The sequence below is a fragment of the Balaenoptera musculus genome, chromosome 5, assembly GCF_009873245.2.
Source record: "Balaenoptera musculus isolate JJ_BM4_2016_0621 chromosome 5, mBalMus1.pri.v3, whole genome shotgun sequence".
Classification (NCBI taxonomy): domain Eukaryota; kingdom Metazoa; phylum Chordata; class Mammalia; order Artiodactyla; family Balaenopteridae; genus Balaenoptera; species Balaenoptera musculus.
In genome coordinates, this window is record NC_045789.1 from 23,730,880 (window position 1) to 23,752,184 (window position 21,305).

A 21,305-nucleotide genomic window follows, 5' to 3' on the forward strand; every position below is an offset into this window, starting at 1 on the left:
CTGGGTAAGGTAGTCGCTGGCTGGGCAGCTGCTTCCCATCAACACTTTTGCCTGCAAAGAGATTACAAGTCTTCAGTGGCCCGCTATCCATCTCTGCCACATCAGTTTCCCCAAAATCAAAATTAAATGTTTCTCAAAACATTGAAACCCCCCAAATAAGTCAAGTACTAGTTTCTGGGTTCAAGAAATCAGTATAACTAAGAAGGAGTATGGTATTATTAGAAAGGAAAATAGACTATCCATGTTAAATATGGAACTTTTTACAGTGTTGGCAGGTAAACAATGCCCATTCACCAGCAATATCATGTTGGGATAGTTTTTTAATCCTCTCTAAGCTTGGGTTCCTCTATAGGAAGATGGGATGAATAGTATCTGTACAAGATTGCTGAGTTAAATAGAATAGCATTCAAAAGCAGTTTGCGTATTTCCTGTCATAATGTAAGTGCTTACTGCATTTTAGTTCTCTATTGGCATTCACCAGAAGCAGTGCTAATTTTCTCACTGACTCCAATTATTACTTTTTCCACAGCAGACTATGCTCAAGAATCCTTCAGCGACTCCCTGTTAAAAGTCAAGAGTGTTAGCCTGGAATCCAGGGCCTTATGCAGTCTGGGTCCATCTACCTATTCCAGCCACGTATATGCCTCTGATATCGTACTCAAAAGGTCACTCCACTCAAATTCACCAAATACCATGTTTTCAAGATTCAAAAAAGCACTTTGCTCTCCCATCTTAATGTTTTTGAAATCAGCATGTGCTCTCCAGTCGATCTTTACATCTTGTATAGTTATGTCTTCTTTTGTCCTTTTCCAAAGAAAAGAAAAAACGAAAACCTACTGGTCACTCGATGGTTTGTCAGTGAGTCAGAACATGGGATATTTGTTGGGCACCTACTCTGTGCCAGTCACTGATCCAGGTGCTGGAGATACAAGTAGTCACCAGAAGGTTCTTGGCTCCACCTTCTTCATGAGCAAACATGGGCTACACCCCCCACACACATTCATACTCCTACCCATCAAAAGTATTCAAGACTCAGCTGAAATGCCACTTCCTCCATGAAGCCTTCATTGATTACCTGTATAAAGGAATCTCTATCATCTTTGAACTCTTGCAGCACTTGGGTCTTCTCTCAGGACCCAGTCTGCATTCTGTTTAATTGTTATGCACATACAGTTGATCCCTGAACAACATGGGGGTTAGGGGCATCAACCGTTTGGGCAGTTGGAGATAACTTCACAGTTGGCCCTGTGTAGCCTCCATTCCTCTGTAGCCTCAGTCCCACATTTGTGGGTTCAACAAATCTTGGATGATGTACTACTGTAGTACATATTTATTGAAAAAAATCCACATGTAAGTGGATCTGTGCAGTTCAAACCCATGTTGTTTGAGGGTCAGCTGCATTTTATTTTAAATGTGACTGCCACTTACTTTTTATTAAAAACTTTTTCTTGAAATACAGTTGATTTACAATGTTGTGTTAGTTTCTGGTGTACAGCAAAGTGATTCAGTTATATGTATACATATTTTTTTCATATTCTTTTTCACTATAGGTTATTATAAGATATTGAATATAGTTCCCTATGCTATAGAGTAGGTCCTTGTTGTTTATCTATTTTATATATAGTAGTTTGTATCTGCTAATCCCAAATTCCTAATTTATCCCTTCCCCCTCCCCCATCCTCTTTGGTAACCATAAGTTTGTTTTCTATGTCTGTGAGTCTGTTTCTTTTTTGTAAATAAGTTCATTTGTATCATGTTTTAGATTCCACATTATAAGTGATATCATATGATATTTGTCTTTCTCTCTTTGACTTACTTCACTTAGTATGATAATCTCTATGTCCATCCATGTTGCTGCAAATGGCATTACTTCATTCTTTTTTATGGCTGAGTAATATTCCATTTCATATATATATATATATATATATATATATATATACCACATCTTCTTTATCTATTCATCTGTTGATGGACATTTAGGTTGCTTCCATGTCTTGGCTGTTGAAAATAGTGCTGCTGTGAACATTGGGGTGCATATACCTTTTCGAATTAGAGTTTTCTCTGGATATATGCCCAGAAGTGGGATTGCTGGATCATATCGTAGCTCAATTTTTAGTTTTTTGAGGAACCTCCATGCTGTTTTCCATAGCAGCTGCACCAATTTACATTCCCACCAAAAGTGTAGGAGGGTTCCCTTTTCTCCACACCCTGTCTAGCAATTCTTGTTTGTGGACTTTAATGATCATGTCTTACACATTTTCATATCATTTTCCCCACTGTGCATTTCAGGGTGGTTTACAGATCAAAGGTATTGATTGAAACACAACCCTGTGGTACAACTGAGCTATAATCACAACTAACCACTACCTGCTACCATTTAAGCCAACAATACACACCACTCCAGGAAATCCAGTAGATAAAGAATGCAGGAGCATTCAGACTTCCCTTTTATGGTTTGTTTTCTAAAATTAGTGTCACACTCAGGCCATGGGAAGTAGAGAATTGCCAGGCTAAAGAGGAATATGTGCTACAATAATAGGAGTGGGAAGAGTATCCTCTAGGGGTACTGCCAGCATTCCAGCCATCAAGGCCTCTTTAGTTAACCTCAGTCTAAATGGTGGTCTCACGACTGCTATTAGCACAGTAAAGTAAACTTAGTAGGGACAGATGTTTCTAGTCTCATATCTGTGTAAGATTCTGAAGGTGGAAACAATCTGACAGATAATGGCTGTCGGTAAAATGCCGGTTGTCCTGGCCCCTATTTTCTGTTTCAGGTTACTTAGGAATAAGTCATATGAACCCAGGGTGAGTGTCATCTGTTCAGCACAATTCGGGAAAATGACAGTACTGTAAGGCAGGGGTCCGCAACCCCTGGGCCGCGGACCACTACCGGTCTGTGGCCTGTTAGGAACCAGGCCGCATGGCAGGAGGTGAGCGGCGGGCAAGTGAGCGAAGCTTCATCTGCCACCCCCCACCGCTCCCCATCGCTCCCCACCGCTCACATTACCACCTGAACCATCCCCGCCCCGACCCCGACCCCGTCTGTGGAAAAACTGTCTTCCACGAAACAGGTCCCTGGTGCCCAAAAGGTTGGGGACTGCTGCAGTAAGGGACTTTAATGCATCATCTATGACAGACGTTCTTCTGAAACAGTAGCATGCACAAGAATCACCTGGAAACCCTGTAAATACAGATTGCTGGGCCCACTTTCAGAGTTTCTGATTCAGTAGGTTAAGGGTAGGATCCCAAAATTTGCGTTTCTAACAAGTCCCAGGTGATACTCCCGCTGCTGCTGCAAGGACCTATACTTTGGGAATCACTATGTGATAGCATTCCACAGAATCATGGGTTAGACTTAGAAAAACATATAGATGACCTAGTTTATCCTCTTTGCTTAAACCATCCCAAGACCCCTATTTAATAAAGACACCACATCCTCTGCCACCCGTGAGGGGGATTCCATTATGTCCCTTGGCCATTATATTCTAGAAGTTAACAGTATTTACAAAAGTTTGTCTCTTATATCCCTGAATATACCAAGACTAGCCTGATTAGGGGAAAAAGAGCTATCAAGCTTCTAGGATTGTTCCCTAAATTGAGAGGCCCAGCTGCAGGCAAATGGGGTTTGTCACTTCCAGCAAGCAAAGCTCGTGATCCAACAAGATGAACACAATCAGGTATATGGTACAGAGAAGTAGTAAGCATCAGATGGCCCAACATGGGCCAACAAGGACTGAGGTGGTCTTTTTTTTAAAAACTGCCCCTCCCATGGTAACAGTGCTTTGATTTTCCTTAGGGGAACATTCATCTATGCTTGCAGCTCCTCTCATGCAGAGTGGAGCTTCTGGGCCCACCTTATAACTCCTTCTCATCAATAGAAATTAGCACAAGGGATGTTCTGGGGCACATGAGCCAGGCTTTATGAGGACTGGTGACTTTTGTCTTCTCCCTCTTGGAGCCCAACTGCCATGCTGTAAGGAAGCCCAAGCCAGATTACTGAATGCTTAGAGGCTCTGTGGAGAGGAGCTTGAGGATGAGAGGGCTGGCCACGCTCCAACAGAATGCATCTGGTTGGGGGACCCCACAGGAAACCAGCAGAACTTACCAGCTGAAGGGAGCCGACACCCAGAATCATAAGATATAAAAAATTATTGTTTTAAGCCACAAAATTAGGAATGGCTTGTGTTCCAGCCATTGACAACATGTGCCCCAATCATCATATTTTGTGACTCTGCACACAGAGTTTAGTTCAGCACTTGGCTCAAGATGGTCAATGAGACTCAATTATGAGACTTTCTAATATAGGTCTAGAGCTTCTAGGGCCATCTTGCCATTAGGAAGGCAACTGCCTGAGAATAAAGCCAATGCAAATGAGAGCAGAGCTAAGAGGATTTCATCTGATTTTCTGTCTGATCCAGTCATGCCTAGATCTATGTTTATCTCTGGTCATTTTAGTTGCATGAGCCAATTCATTTCTTTCATTAAGTTAGTTTGTGCTGGGGTTCCTATCACTTGTAACTGAAAGAGTTTTAACTAATACAGGGATGCTAGCAGACGAGTAGAGAACGGTAATAGGGGGTCTAGAAATAGACAACCTGAAGGTTCAGACAGGTGCAGTCAGCTCCAGAAAATAACTACCAGCAAGGCTGGTATTCTGAAATCAGATTCCAGGCCCCAGGATCGCTGAGTATGGGCGTGCCGGCTGTGTCCTATAAGAGAGGCCCTGCCGAGGTGAGGGCTGAAATCAGCACTTGCCCCAGGTGCACTCTGGTGCAGGACTGTGTCTGTTCAGAGCAAGGAAGCCATCTTATACTAAATCAGACAAAAGCATCATGTAGGCTGGCTGAGTCTCACCAGCCCTGGAAGCAGTGGGACCAGGACAAGTCCCATTGAAAACTAGGAAGCAACGTAGGTGACCACAGAGGGTACCTAGAAAAGAAGCAGAAAAATTAACCTAGGTACCTGGAGTCAGCACCGGATCCTTTCCGCGCCCTCTAATCTGGCACAGCTGCCTCCCACTGGCAAAATGTAATGAGAACACAGCTGGCCAGGGTGTCTGGGACAAGTAACAGACTTCTGGCTTTGATCACACCAAAGAGAGTTCAGAAGGGCATATAAAGACTGAGTGTCAGCAGATAGGAATTTTAGAAAGTCCAGGAACAAGGCAAACGAAACAGCATATTGTAAGGGACGTATATAAATTGATAAAAAACTGTATCCTAAAAAGCAAAGGAACAATAAGCACATAATTCAGGGGAGTAGTAAAATCAGCAAGATGGGGTGGGAAAGGAATCCGCTTTTGGAAGCAAAGGAATTGGGTAATGTTCCAATTATTGGCAGGTTGTCAGAGGACCCAACCATGTGATTAGAGGGTTGGAACTTTCAGTCCCGCCCCTCAACCTCCAGGGATGGGAGAGGGGCTGAAGACTGAGTTCAGTCACCAATGGACAATTACTTACTCAACTGTGCCTATGCAATGAAACCTCCATAAAACCCAACAAGGACAGGGTAGGCAGAGCCTCCAGGCTGGTGAACAGGTAGAGATTCTAGGAGAGTGGTGTGCCCAGGGAGGGGCGTGGAAGCTCCCAGCCCTTTCCCCATGCCTTGACCTATGCATCTCTCCCATCCGGCTGTTCCTGAGTTATATCCTTTTATTACAAACTGGTAATCTAGAAAGTAAAATTTTTCTCTGAATTCTGTGAGCCGCTCTAGCAAATTAATCAAACCCAGGGAGGGGGTCGTTAGAACCTCCGATCAATGCTGGTGGGTAAGAAGCACAGGTGACAACCTGGACTTGTGACTGGGACTTGTGAAGTGTGTGTGTGTGGTGGGAGGGTGTCAGTCTTTTAGGATCTGATGCTACCTCCAGGTGGACAGTGTCAGAACTGAGTTGAATTAGAGGTCACCCAGCTGTGTCTGAGAATTGCTTGGTGGAACTGATGGCCAGAACCGTACACATCTCCAGCACCCAAAACCCTTTTTAACTGTTTCCCCTTTACAGTTCCTCCTATTTGGACAAAGCACCCATTCACCTAACTGATCCAGCCAGCCCTCCACATCTTTACACTGTACTTTCAATAATGTTTCAATTACCAGTTCTGGTGTCACTTTAACAACTACTTTATAGATGGTGAGGAATATGATATATCCATATTATGTTAGGATGTGAGGGGCCATTTTTGCACACTGGAATGTAGAATGCATTCTTTGGTCCAAAAAGTTATATGATAGGGAACCAAATAGCCTTTGACAGTGTTTGGGCTTTAGCCCAAGAGAGAATAAATGTCAAACTCAATCCCCTAGGGGCTGTGAATAGTAATCCTACACAGCTCACTGGCTTATATGCTTGGATCCCTGTTCCCAGGAGATTTTCCCGAATGCCATTTTTTTTTTAAATTTAATTTAATTTATTTTTTTATACAGCAGGTTCTTATTAGCTATCTATTTTATACACATCAGTGTGTACATGTCAATCCCAATCTCCCAATTTGGCACACCCCCACTCCCACCCCCCCGCCACTTTCCCCCCTTGGTGTCCATACGTTTGTTCTCTACATCTGTGTCTCTATTTCTGCTCTGCAAACCGATTCATCTGTACCATTTTTCTAGGTTCCACATATATGCGTTAATATATGATGTTTGTTTCTCTCTTTCTGACTTACTTCACTCTGTATGACAGTCTCTAGGTCCATCCACGTCTCTACAAATGACCCAATTTCTTTCCTTTTTATGGCTGAGTAATATTCCATTGTATATATATATGTACCACATCTTATTTATCCATTCGTCTGTCGATGGGCATTTAGGTTGCTTCCATGACCTGGCTATTGTAAATAGTGCTGCAATGAACATTGGGGTGCATGTGTCTTTCTGAATTATGGCTTTCTCTGGGTATATGCCCAGTAGTGGGATTGCTGGGTCATATGGTAGTTCTATTTTTACTTTTTTAAGGAACCTCCATACTGTTCTCCATAGTGGCTGTATCAATTTACATTCCCACCAACAGTGCAAGAGGGTTCCCTTTTCTCCACACCCTCTCCAGCATTTGTTGTTTGTAGATTTTCTGATGATGCCCATTCTAACTGGTGTGAAGTGATACCTCATTGTAGTTTTCATTTGCATTTCTCTAATAATTAGTGATGTTGAGCAGCTTTTCATGTGCTTCTTGGCCATCTGTATGTCTTCTTTGGAGAAATGTCTATTTAGGTCTTCTGCCCATTTTTGGATTGGCTTGTTTGTTTTTTTAATATTGAGCTGCATGAGCTGTTTATATATTTTGGATATTAATCCTTTGTCCGTTGATTCGTCTGCAAATATTTTCTCCCATTCGGAGGGTTGTCTTTTCGTCTTGTTTGTAGTTTCCTTTGCTGTGCAAAAGCTTTGAAGTTTCATTAGGTCCCATTTGTTTATTTTTGTTTTTATTTCCATTACTCTAGGAGGTGGATCAAAAAAGATCTTGCTGTGATTTATGTCAAAGAGTGTTCTTCCTATGTTTTCCTCTAAGAGTTTTATAGTGTCCAGTCTTACATTTAGGTCTCGAATCCATTTTGAGTTTATTTTTGTGTATGGTGTTAAGGAGTGTTCTAATTTCATTCTTTTACATGTAGCTGTCCAGTTTTCCCAGCACCACTTATTGAAGAGACTGTCTTTTCTCCTTTGTATATCCTTGCCTCCTTTGTCATAGATTAGCTGACCATAGGTGCCTGGGTTTATCTCTGGACTTTCTATCCTGTTCCATTGATCTATATTTCTGTTTTTGTGCCAGTACCATATTGTCTTGATTACTGTAGCTTTGTAGTATAGTCTGAAGTCAGGGAGTCTGATTCCTCCAGCTCCATTTTTTTCCTTCAAGACTGCTTTGTCTATTTGGGGTCTTTTGTGTCTCCATACAAATTTTAAGATTTTTTTGTTCTAGTTCTGTAAAAAATGCCTTTGTTAATTTGATAGGGATTACATTGAATCTGTAGATTGCTTTGGGTAGTATAGTCATTTTCACAGTGTTGATTCTTCCAATCCAAGAACATGGTATATCTCTCCATCTGTTGATATCATCTTTAATTTCTTTCATCAGTGTCTTATAGTTTCCTGCATACAGGTCTTTTGTCTCCCTAGGTAGGTTTATTCCTAGGTATTTTATTCTTTTGTTGCAATGGTAAATGGGAGTGTTTCCTTAATTTCTCTTTCAGATTTTTCATCATTAGTGTATAGGAATGCAAGAGATTTCTGTGCATTAATTTTGTATCCCGCAACTTTACCAAATTCATTGATTAGCTCTAGTAGTTTTCTGGTGGCATCTTTAGGATTCTCTATGTATAGTATCATGTCATCTGCAAACAGTGACAGTTTTACTTCTTCTTTTCCAATTTGGATTCCTTTTATTTCTTTTTCTTCTCTGATTGCCATGGCTAGGACTTCCAAAACTATGTTGAATAATAGTGGTGAGAGTGGACATCCTTGTCTTGTTCCTGATCTTAGAGGAAATGCTTTCAGTTTTTCACCATTGAGAATGATGTTTGCTGTGGGTTTGTCGTATATGGCCTTTATTATTATGTCATATATGGCCCAGTTTCTGGAGAGTTTTTATCATAAATGGGTGTTGAATTTTGTCAAAAGCTTTTTCTGCATCTATTGAGATGATCATATGGTTTTTATTCTTCAATTTGTTAATATGGTGTATCACATTGATTGATTTGCGTATATTGAAGAATCCTTGCATCCCTGGAGTAAATCCAACTTGATCATAGTGTATGATCCATTTAATGTGTTGTTGGATTCTGTTTGCTAGTATTTTGTTGAGGATTTTCCCCCCTATATTCATGAGTGATATTGGTCTGTAATTTTCTTTTTTTGTAGTATCTTTGTCTGGTTTTGGTATCAGGGTGATGGTGGCCTCATAGAATGAGTTTGGGAGTGTTCCTTCCTCTGCAATTTTTTGGAAGAGTTTGAGAAGGATGGGTGTTAGCTCTTCTCTAAATGTTTGATAGAATTCACCTGTGAAGCCATCTGGTCCTGGACTTTTGTTTGTTGGAAGATTTTTAATCACAGTTTCAATTTCATTACTTGTGATTGGTCTGTTCATACTTTCTATTTCTTCCTGGTTCGGTCTCAGTTATACCTTTCTAAGAATTTGTCCATTTCTTCCAGGTTGTCCATTTTATTGGCATAGAGTTGCTTGTAGTAGTCTCTTAGGATGCTTTGTATTTCTGCAGTGTCTGTTGTAACTTCTCCTTTTTCATTTCTAATTTTATTGATTTGAGTCCTCTCCCTCTTGATGAGTCTGGCTAATGGTTTATCAATTTTGTTTATCTTCTCAAAGAACCAGCTTTTAGTTTTATTGATCTTTGCTATTGTTTTCTTTGTTTCTGTTTATTTCTGCTCTGATTTTTATGATTTCTTTCCTTCTACTAACTTTAGGTTTTGTTTATTCTTCTTTCTCTAGTTCCTTTAGGTGTAAGGTTAGATTGTTTATTTGACATGTTTGTTGTTTCTTGAGGTAGGCTTGTATAGCTATAAACTTCCCTCTTAGAACTGCTTTTGCTGCATCCCATAGGTTTTGGATAGTCGTGTTTTCATTGTCATTTGTCTCTAGGTATTTTTTTATTTCCTCTTTGATTTCCTTAGTGATCTCTTGGTTATTTAGTAACGTATTGTCTAGCCTCCATGTGTTTGTGTTTTTTATGTTTTTTTCCCTGTAATTGATTTCTAATCTCATAGCACTGTGGTCAGAAAAGATGCTTGATATGATTTCAATTTTCTTAAATTTACTGAGGCTTGATTTGTGACCCAAGATGTGATCTATCCTGGAGAATGTTCTGTGTGCACTTGAGAAGAAAGTGTAATCTGCTGGTTTTGGATGGAATGTCCTATAAATATCAATTAAATCTATCTGGTCTATTGTGTCATTTAAAGCTTGTGTTTCCTTAGTAATTTTCTGTTTGGATGATCTGTCCATTGGTGTAAGTGAGGTGTTAAAGTCCCCCACTATGATTGTGTTACTGTCGATTTCCTCTTTTATAGCTGTTAGCAGTTGCCTTGTGTATTGAGGTGCTCCTATGTTGGATGCATATGTTTATAACTGTTACATCTTCTTCTTGGATTGATCCGTTGATCATTATGTAGTGTCCTTCCTTGTCTCTTGTAACATTCTTTATTTTAAAGTCTATTTTATCTGATATGAGTATTGCTACTCCAGCTTTCTTTTGATTTCCATTTGCATGGAATATCTTTTTCCATCCCCTCACTTTCAGTCTGTATGTGTCCCTAGGCCTGAAGTGGGTCTCTTGTAGACAGCATATATATGGGTCTTGTTTCTTTGTCTATTCAGCCAGTCTGTGTGTTTTGGTTGGGGCATTTAATCCATTTACATTCAAGGTTATTATTGATATGTATGTTCCTATTACCATTTTCTTAATTGTTTTGGATTTGTTTTGTGGGTCTTTTTCTTCTCTTGTGTTTCCCACTTAGAGAAGTTTCTTTAGCATTTGTTGTAAAGCTGGTTTGGTGGTGCTGAATTCTCTTAGCTTTTGCTTGTCTGAAAAGCTTTTGACTTCTCCATTGAATGAGATCTTTGCTGGGTAGAGTAATCTTGGTTGTAGGTTTATCTCTTTCATCACTTTAAGTATATCCTGCCACTCCCTTCTGGCCTGCAGAGTTTCCGCTACAAAATCAGCTGATAACCTTATGGGTAATCCTTTGTATGTTATTTTTTTTTTTCCCTTCCTGATTTTAATATTTTTTCTTTGAATTTAATTTTTGTTAGTTTGATTAATATGTGTCTTGCTGTGTTTTTCCTAGGGTTTATCCTGTATGGGACTCTCTGTGCTTCCTGGACTTGGGTGACTATTTCCGTTCCCATTTTAAGGAAGTTTTCAACTATAATCTCTTCAAATATTTTCTCAGACCCTTTCTTTTTGTCTTCTTTTTCTGGGACCCCTATAATTCGAATGTTGGTGCATTTAGTGTTGTCCCAGTGGTCTCTGAGATTGTCTTCAATTCTTTTCACTTTATTCTGCTCCTCCGCAGTTATTTCCACCATTTTGTCTTCCAGCTCACTTATTTGTTCTTCTGCCTCAGTTATTCTGCTATTGATTCCTTCTAGTGTATTTTTTATTTCATTTATTGTGTTGTTCATCTGTTTCTTCTTTTGTTCTTCTAGATCTTTGTTAAACATTTCTTGTATTTTCTCAATCCATGCCTCCACTTTATTTCCGAGATTCTGGATCATCTTTACTATTGTTACTCTGAATTCTTTTTCAGGTAGATTGCCTATTTCCTCTTCATTTATTTGGTCTTGTAGGTTTTTACCTTTCTCCTTCATCTGTGACATATTTTTTTGCCGTCTCATTTTTTTTTTCTTTTAATGAGTGGGATTGTGTTCCTGTCTTACCAGTTGTTTGGCCTGAGGCTTCCAACACTGGGGTTTGTAGGCTGTTGGGTAGAGCTGGGTTTTGGTGCTGAGATGAGGAACTCTGTGAGACCTCACTCCAATGAATATTCCCTGGGGTCTGAGGTTCTCTGTTAATCCAGTGGTTTGGACTCAGAGCTCCCACCGCAGGATCTTCGGCCCGACCCTGGGTTCGTGAACCAAGGTCCCGCAAGCCGCCGATTCACTTTGGGGTTCCTCCCCTCTCCTTGGGCTTCAGAGTCTCCCACCAGCGGCCATCAGGCACCCTAGTTGTGGGGAGATGCTAACTCCGTGTCTTTCCACACAGCCATCTTGACTTCGCCTCTCATCAGGAACCTTTTGAGTCCCAAAATCCCAGTGGTCGCCACGAGGTGGCAGTGTTATATTTCATTCAAAGCCTCCAATTTGCATGTATTGTGGTGTCAGAAACTTGTAAAATTATGTATGAATGTGTGAGAATCGTAGGGTCTCAGCAGCATCCTTGGGCCACTACCCATTACATATTTTTCATAGCTTGACAAATATTCCTGTAAGGTGTTGTGTCTCCTTTTTATTGACAGAGTCCTGGAGGGAGAGTAATTTATTGTTTACCATTTATAAAACACCTCTGGTGGCCCAAAGTTATTTTTAGAAATTTCACTGATTTCACTAAGCTCTAAATCTTTTTTATTTAATCTACCATCTTCTTTATTTTCCAAGCATTGTTTTGCTTACCAATGTGTGTGTGTCCTATTTTTTTATTAATTTTTATTGGAGTATAATTGCTTTACAATGTTGTGTTAGTTCGTGCTGTACAGCATAGTGAATCAGTTATACGTATACAGATATCCCTTCATATATACACTACTATGTATAAAATAGGTAACTAATGGGAACCTACTCTATAGCACAGGGAACTCTACTCAATGCTCTGTGGTGACCTAAATGGGAAGGAGGTCTAAAAAATAAGCTTTAAATCTTAACTAGATTGATTCAGCTAGTCATACGTGCCATGACAGCTCTCAAATCTCCTGAGTTTCTCCTTCCAAGGTGGGGAATGATCATAATGTAATCAGTATAATGAATTAATTTTGATGGTGATCATGTCTAAGTCCACTCTCACCAAATTGTAGCAGTGAGCTGGAGAGGTCAGATGTCCTTGGAGAAGGACCATAAATATATTACACATTCCTTCTCATGCACAAGCAAACCGATCTCACTCTGAGAGTGAGATCAAGAAGATAGCATAGCTGAAAAAGGAACCCTCCCACACTGTTGGTGGAAATGTTAATTGGTGCAGCCACTATGCAAAACAGTCTGGAAGTACCTTAAAAAACTAAATATAGTACCATATGATCCAGCAATTCCACTCCTGGACATATATCCAGCAAAGTCAGGAAAAAAAAGTTACATGCACCCCAATGTTCATAGCAGCACTATTTACAATTATCAAGACATGGAAGTAACCTAATGTCCAACGACAGATGAATGGATAAAGAAGATATGGCACATATAGACAATGGAATATGACTCAGCCATAAAAAAGAATGAACTAATGCCATCTGCAGCAACATGGATGGACCTAGAGATGATCACACTAAGTGAAGTAAATCAGACAGAGAAAGACAAATATCATATGATATCACTTATATGTGGAATCTAAAAAAAAAATACAAATCAACTTAGTTGCAAAACAGAAACAGACTCACAGACATAGAAGACAAATTTATGTTTACCAAAGGGAAAAGGGGAGGGGGAATAAATGAGGAGTCTGGGATTAATAGATACATACCACTATATATAAAATAGATAAGCAACAAGGATTTACTGTATAGCCCATGGAACCATATTGAATAATAACCTATAATGGAAAAGACTCTGAAGCTGTACACCTGAAACTAACACCATATTGTAAATCAACTATAGTTAAGTAAATTTAAAAAAAAGAAGGAGGTAGCATAGGTGAATCTATCACAAAAGCAGCTTGTTTAGCTTGTTGAACGTTAGCTTGTTGAACGTCTTAGGCAGTTTCTACAGTGCTTGGCAGAACAGACACTAATTTAAGTCATGGTAACTACCTTGTTCAAATCATGATGGCTAACAGTTACTCCCATGGGTCTTTTCTCCTGGGCCACAGAGGATTAATAGAAAGCATTAGTGGAGATTCTGCTCCGATTGTTTCCTAATGCGAGGTGAGATTTCCTGTGTCCTTCCCCAATCTGACACTGCCTGATATTTACTCCAAAGGAAGGTCTGAGCAATTTTCAGGGCTCCCATTTTGCGTGTCTAATTAAAAATCCATAAAGGGCAGACTTCTCTGTCTCTTAAAAGACATTTGGCTTTAAGCTGGTAGTGACAAGGAACTTCATCACATCCACTGTAATTACAGATTCAGATAGAAGGAGGCACTGGGTAATTCCTACTTTCTTATTTCTCCAGCTTCAGCTTCTTCATGATTCTGGTGCTGCCTACCATAACATTTTCATTTGCTCCAAACTTCAATTTTCATACCTTAATATTGCCCTTCCATCCCCCTGATGATATTATGGTACATTTTGCATCATCGTTAGATAATCCCCCAGAGGTTTTCCACTGTCCTCTGCCGCTCAACATAAACTATATCATACAATCTTGGACCTCCTAACGGGTCAATTGACGATTTCTTGACCCTCAAGTTAGTTGTCCTTTTCTACCACAACCCTAATGATGAATTTAAATAACTCCCCTGTGCTAAATCCACCTTATTACCCTATTTCAGCATCCTTAGCCCTAAACTCATCCAGGCTGGGATAATTGGAACAGATCTGATAGATTAACTTAGGTGAGGCCGACACAGGAGCCTGAATAGTTTTCCCTGCTCCCAACTATTGTTTATGTGCCACCAAACCCTCTGTAGGGAATCTGTCAAAATTCTTGCTTCCTTACTCCCCCTCACCCTTTGTTTTTTAAAAACAATCATATAAATAGTTCTACCTGATTCAATGGTTATTTCCTTTGTTCTGGTTAATATCTTCCCACCAACCCATTAGCTTAATTTTGCATAGCTTAAATTTTCTTTTCATTGGTAAACCCCGTTACTAGTAGCTGTGAGAACAAATTTGCCTTGGCATTCTGTGTATTTCCTTGTCCTTCCATTAAAAAAAATTATATGGGGAATCCATACACGAGGGGTTCCCCCTAAGCACAGTGTCTAACTTAGTTTCAGGAAAGTGCAACACAAATCATCATAATACCAGTCAGGGTTGCCACTGCCCATAACATTTTTAATGCTTCCGCAGAAGTAATCCATTTCACTGTTAGTGAAAGGAGTATACAGTTTTCCTTCTCAGTATAAACTCGCTGCATTCCAGACTTCACACACTCCAAAAGAGGGCTTGATATTTTACTTGGGTCCTCCATGGATCAAACCCCAAACACTGTAACAAATTGTTGATTAACAGTCATACCAAACAACTCTTTCCATTAAGCAGTTTCTAAAATCAACAGAGCCTTTGTTGTTTAGTCTGAGAATCCAAGAAAAGCAGAGATTCCTCAGTACTACATAAAAATATAACCAAACTCCATTACACCATAGCCTCTTTCTTCCATGTAGGTGTAACTGATAAGGCCTGGTAGAAGCACACAATTTAGTTCAGAGACCTAAGTAGGTCCCACTTTTTCCTTGAAGCCAGAATTCTAATCTTAGGATCTAACCACCATTTAGCCAGCCACAAAGAAGAAAGCCAATAAAATGAGAAAGATAGAAGGCCAATCTTCCCTGAGGCACAGGACTGGTTTATTGTATCTGCTAGTTATATGCAAATGAATTCGTGGAAGAGAGGAGAGGAAATCATATGCACATGGCATTTTAATAGACAGTGATCCTGCTTCCAGTAAATGCAGTTCAACCAACTTCTCAGGTTCTGACCAAACAGGTGAGCATTCTCCTCTCTTGGAGAAAAACATGGATAGAAGTGGGCCAACAGGCAGCATGGAGACCAGCAGAAGGGTTCCTCTCTGCACCACCACCCCCAGCTGTCAGTGTAGCACATTGAAAAGGTAAAAGGATTTTATAATTGTACTACAGAATCATCTCACTTTCTATTCTATGAAGGTTTTGTGTAGTAATAGACACCTGAAATATAGGTTTGTTTCTAGTTCTTAATTTGCCAATTTGGCTGTGTAATTTGCCTTTCTGAATCTTTTCATGTACAACAAAAAATATTCATTGAGATGATCTTTAAGTTCCTTTCAAGATACGAGTCTGTTTTATTATTATAGTATATGTCCAGATTTCATTACCAAGTTAGTTGCTTCTATGGGGCAGGGATGATGGCTTATGAACCCTTCACGTGTCTAGCGTTTTACAATTAGCACCTTTTAAAAAAATGTTGGTTGAGGTGTGGAAACGTGTGTACTGCTTCTTCAGTTTGTGCTAACAAGGGGATGGAGGGGGTATATATATATATATTTGCATAGAATGTCCCTGAAGGTACAAACAAGCAACTAATACTAGTTGCTTTCGAGAAACGGGGCTGAGGGACCAGGAGTTGTGCATGAGTGGGTGGAAGTTATTTTTTAGTGTAAATTGTCCTTTGTACTTGTATTTTACTCTCCCCTTGTTCTTTCTCCTCCAGGCATACTGCCCTTCTTGCTATTCCTCCACCTTATGAAGTATGTCTTTGCACTTGCCTTTCTAGTGTCTGGAATACTCTTCCTCCAGATACTCTCACTCCCTTACTTCATTCCGAACGCTGGTCAAATGTCACCTTAACACGGAGACTCCCCTGTCTACACTGTATGTAGAAACTCTCCCTCCCTTCCCTAATACCCCTTTAGTACCACTTGACATACTAAATATTTGCATTTATTTAATGTATGACTCCCTCTTAGAACACTGCCTGGTGCATCAACGGCCAATCAACAGATACTTGAATTAATGAATGTACTGTTTGAGGTTGGATTTTTTTAAAAAATCATGTGCATAAGTTACTTTTTCAAGAAAAAACCAACTAAGGAATAAATGTTCCATGTACTATTAGATGTTTATCATTACTGGACAAAGTCTAAACTTCTTTACTCAACGTACAGAGGGCTCTCCGTATCTGCCACGTAGTAGCCATGGGCAAGTCATTCAACGTAAATTCTGTTTCCTCATCCATAAAGTGGGACTGTTACTAATTACTTCACAGAATTAAGATTAAATGCAGGCGAAAGCGCTTTTGTAACCTTGGCGGTATGATAGTTACACAAAGCACATCGCTTCTCCCGTGCTTAGAATCTAGGAGTAGTACACCGTTTCAGCTTGCGCAAAAGACCTGAAATTTAAGGCGAGAAAAATCTACGGAGCCGCTCCGCCAAAGACCGATCTTTGGCGCGGGGCGTGCCTCAAGGTAGTGGTTGCCAGGGAAACCGTCGGGCGTCCCTAGAATCCGAGCACGCGCGGCGGGGCAGCCCAGCTTGACATCCTTTCAGAGATAGCGATTGGTGGAGCTCGGGCCAATCGGAGAAGGCGGCGGGGCGGGGCCGGGCAGTGTGCCGGGGAAGGCGTTCCCGCCGCTTCGCTCCCTGACTTCCGGGTCGCGGTGTTTGCAGGGAGCGTACCGCGAGTAGCGTCGTTTCCGTTGCCGGCAGTTTGCAGTCGGGGAAACCGAGGCAGCTCCTGCTCCTCCTAGTTCTTGCCGTTCCCGTGAGGTGGCTGCTGTTTCTTTTCCTCTCGCCTGGTGCAGCTTGGGTGCGGCTGCGCTGAAGGCGCGCGAGCCCCGCGGTGTCCTACGGAAAGTCCCGCGGGGCTGCCGGGCCGGCGGGGCTTTGTGCGAGCGGTTCCCTCCCACTCGCGGGCAGGGCGCGAGCTGGGCTCAGCCAGGCTCCGGGAGGGGGGCTCGGCGGCGCAGCGGCTCCCCGAGGGCTGGGGAGCTCAGGCGCCGTGAGGCTGGCGGTCCCTCCGCTTGGCAGTTCGGCTTCTTTTGTCCTGATGAGCGCGGACCAGATGGATTCATTTTAAAATCACAGTTCAGCCCGTCTCTGTGCACTGATTCTGCACTGACCTGCGGGGATCTCGAATTTGACAGTCCCTCGGGAGATGATCTATCTGTGGGAATGTTTAAGGCAGGAAAGAGATGAGCATTTTTGTTTTTAAGTAACTCCTCCTGACTTTCATTTCCCCGACCCCGCTTCATTTAGGAGCCGAAGATTTTTCTTATGGCATAAAGATTCAGTTTTATCGAGGGTGTAGTCTATTACTCTTCTTAGTATTTCTGCCCTTCACCTGTTGAATGGAAAATCAGCAATTAGCCAGGGTGTGATCTACTCCGTGTTCAGTTTGTGTACTTCATTTGTAAGCCATATGTAGTGTTTTTATTTGCTGCCATCACCTGACTGGGGGACAGCTGTAACTGAGATTATCCACAGGGGTTAAGAAGACATTCCTTATACAAACAATTCTGATATATGGTATATTTGATTTAATTGTTGCTTTAGGTGGGGTCCTTTTGTTCTTGAACTGTTGAGCCCTGTTCTCAAAGAGTAAGAAATTAAATAGTGAAGTGAGAGCTTGAATCTAAGTAAGTAGTTTGATTTTTACAGTTAATTGTTTAAAATGATAAATTAACCATTTGGCCAGCATCATTTAGTTAATCTAAGTGGTATATATTACACCTGGCATTGTTTTCTTAGATGCCTAAACACTACTACAAAATAGACACAATGGAACAACATATCTATTAATATAATTTGGGATTTGATGAGTTGGATAAACTAATTTTTTCTCTTTTTCTAAATCCAATTTAAGGCCGTTAAACCTGTCATATATTTCCTTCTCCAGGAAAAAATGTTTATTTCTTTGTGGGAGTTCTTCTATGGGCACTTCTTTCGATTTTGGATGAAATGGCTCTTACGACAGATGACTGGAAAATGTGAATTGCAGCGAATTTTTGATACCTATGTAGGTGCACAAAGGACACACAGGATAGGTAATGTTTTTCGAAAAAGGGTAATTAAAAACGAATAAAAATTTAACTCTGCATGAATATTTTTCTCAGTACCGATAGTGACAATAGCGCTTGCGTATCACGATCAAGTCACTTAATCTCAGTTTCATGATCTTTGAAATCTCACTTTGAATCCTTCCAGCGCTAAAACTGATTCTATAGAAAAAGAAACTATTATTTAATTCTGCATCTGTGCAAAGAATTACCTTCTCTGGCTCCTGAAATTCATCAGTTTTATCTTAGATTATGGTTGCAGCCTACTTTCTAGAGAAAAATCTCTATTCTATAAGCCCTTTGAAATTTTCACTTCAGTGAAGGAGATCCATTTTTATATTCAGCATCCTTCAATCTTTTAATCTCTTATGCAGTTCATGAAAGAATAATAACAGGTATCTAGTGATCCCTAGGAAAGATTATTAGATTAAAAATCTGCACTGTCCCATACTGTAGCCAATAGCCACATGTGGGTATTGAACACTTGAAATATGATTAGTCTGAATTGAATGTGCAGAACTAGAAAATATACTCTGGATTTCAAAGGCTTTATATGAATGTAAAGGTGTCTCATTAATAATTGTTTATATTCATTGTATGTTGAAATGATAATATTTTGGATCTATTGGGTTAAAATATATTAACATTACTTTTATCTGTTTCTTTTACTCTAATATGGCTACTAGAAAATGTTAAGGTACATATGTGGTTCGCATTTGGGCTTGCATTATATTTCTATTGAACAGTGCTGCTCTAGTACCTTCTAAAATTGATCAGCCTTCAATACTTACTTGAAAATATGGCTTTAAATTAGAACACAGATGAGTGAGAAATACGATCGAGGTCATTTCTCTTTGGCCAGAGTGAGGCAGACCAGGGATGGGCTGCAGTTCATGTTCACTGTGTCAGATGGAAAATCATGACTTAACCACAACGTCTTTTGTGTTGAACAAGTGTGCTTCAACCAAGAAATCCACCCCTGTAAGATTTGAGGAGTGGGTGTTGTTAGCCAAGACAACAGGGGAAGAATGGCAGAGTAAGGAGAGAGTGAGCCTCAGGGCAGCTAGATGATGGAAGTTTAATTACTTCCCTAGATTTTTCACAACTTTGTAGCTGACTTAAATTATTGCCTGCTCTTTTGATTTGCCCTTTTGACTGCTCTGAGAAGAGCAAAGTACCTCTTGATAAGAACTCTTAGTAGTATTGATTGGTTTTTTATATTATGGGGGAAGAACATTTCAAGACTTTATTTTGCAGCAAGAACATTTTTCTTGAAGTTTTCAAATTGCTGAGAAAAGGAGACTGTTCACTATTTGCCAGAAAAATTTGTAAATAGACCAGTAAAAAACGTTCTTGTGATTCTTGAAGCAGAAAGCAAGAACGAAAAAGCTGTTTTGCTTTTCGTCTGGTTAGAGAATGGTTGTCCAGATAATCTAAAGTCTTCCTTTTTGCCCCTTTGTTGTATGTTTTGTTTGCTAGCTCTTCAAATCTAAACGCTTACTTCATAAGGCTAACACATGAAAAGGTAGTTTAGAGCACTCGCACTGTATTCTTAAGATGAGTCTCACTGTATTCTTAAGATGAGTTTCTGGAACCCAAGCTATTCTGAGGCAGCCGTGGATGAATTTGCAGCAGTTAGTAGACACTTGGAGATCCGCACAGAAACAGATGATTCTGGGGAAGTTAGGTTGGTCTTAACCTCTTTGGCTCTGGTATGTGTGTTGGGTTGAGAATTTTGGAATCATACTGTAAGGATAAAATTTTTAAATGTTTGCTGTGTTATTCATGTAGAAATTATATCTTCTGGAACTATTAAAGTAATTTATTACTGGCTTGATATTTATACTATTTGTGTGCGGAGTAATTCACAAACAGCATTTAAGTAATAATATTCTTTTTTTTTTTTTTTCATTTTAGAAAATTCCTTGACATACTCCAAGAATAAGGTAGGATCATATCAAGGTGATAATTCTAGACAACTTAACTAGGGGATACTTTTTCTTTAAAAGAATGCCTCAATTTTAGAGTGAATTATTTTTAATGTCCTACTAGCAGAGTCTTTGCTGTAAAGAGTATTGAGTGAAATTTTCCCACCTTAGAAGGAATATTCTATTTTTTAAAACCTTTTTTTCTCTGTGTGTGTGTATGTTTGTGTGCACTACTCGTGCACAAAGAAGGTATTTGAATAATTTTTTCTGTTCTGAGGTTTTGCTTGTTTATTTTACCTCAAAACTTGATAACTTTTGGGAAAGCAGGGTCTTAGGGGGAAAACTTTCTCATAGACTGTGCCCTTAGGATAGGTTTGGATAGTTATAGAAAATCTGGGTCATGTACCTTTTGATCCAAAATAAGTCATACCTCATACTGTTTATTAGTCAGCTGCTGCTGTGTAACAAACTTTTAAAATCTCAGGGCATAGATTTATTATATAAATGCATTATAAATAAATGCATTATTTATTTCTTGCTCATGTGTCTGTGGGCCAACTGGAAAGGCTCTTCTTCAAGCTGGTGCCAAGTTCAGGTCTGTTGCAGTTGTCTCATTGTGGGACCTAGGTTGAAAAGGTACCTGGGAAATATTCTTCTCACAGTTGATCGTTGAACGTCCTGTTACAGAGGCGTATTTTAAGTTTTTTGTGTCGTGTCCATTAATATCCTTAAAGTAAGTTACATGGCCAAGCCCAAGTCAAGGGGTGGAAAAATACATTATGCCCACCATGAGGCCATGTTAGGCATGTGGGTATATAATTCAATTACACAGGAGTGAAAAACAGGGACCAATAATATAGTCTACCATATGCTTCCCTATAGTGTTTCCCAATTTTTTTTCTCTATATATAGATTATTTGGTGTGGCAAAGTTAGAGTATGGAACATGTAGACCATTGTTTGAAATCCCGTGGTAGATCACAGCCAACATTAAACAACAACAACAACAAAAGGAATGGAATAGAAAATAATT

At 40.0% G+C, this 21,305-nt stretch overlaps 1 protein-coding gene across 3 annotated transcripts in view; it reads left to right on the top strand.

Annotated features, from left to right (window-relative positions):
* The first annotated feature begins 16,829 nt into the window (after positions 1-16,829).
* Positions 16,830-21,305, top strand: part of ELMOD2 (ELMO domain containing 2) — a 28,332-nt gene continuing 23,856 nt past the window's right edge. Inside the window, exons 1-4 of one of the 3 annotated variants that reach the window (XM_036853724.1) lie at positions 16,835-17,056; positions 17,843-17,925; positions 18,186-18,333; positions 20,263-20,291. In XM_036853724.1, coding sequence (XP_036709619.1) covers positions 18,192-18,333; positions 20,263-20,291 — 171 coding nt within the window. In that variant the 5' untranslated portion in view covers positions 16,835-17,056; positions 17,843-17,925; positions 18,186-18,191. Of the gene's footprint in view, positions 17,057-17,842; positions 17,926-18,185; positions 18,334-20,262; positions 20,292-21,305 lie in introns of all 3 variants that reach the window. The other 2 variants (XM_036853725.1, XM_036853723.1) reach the window with 2 other exon arrangements.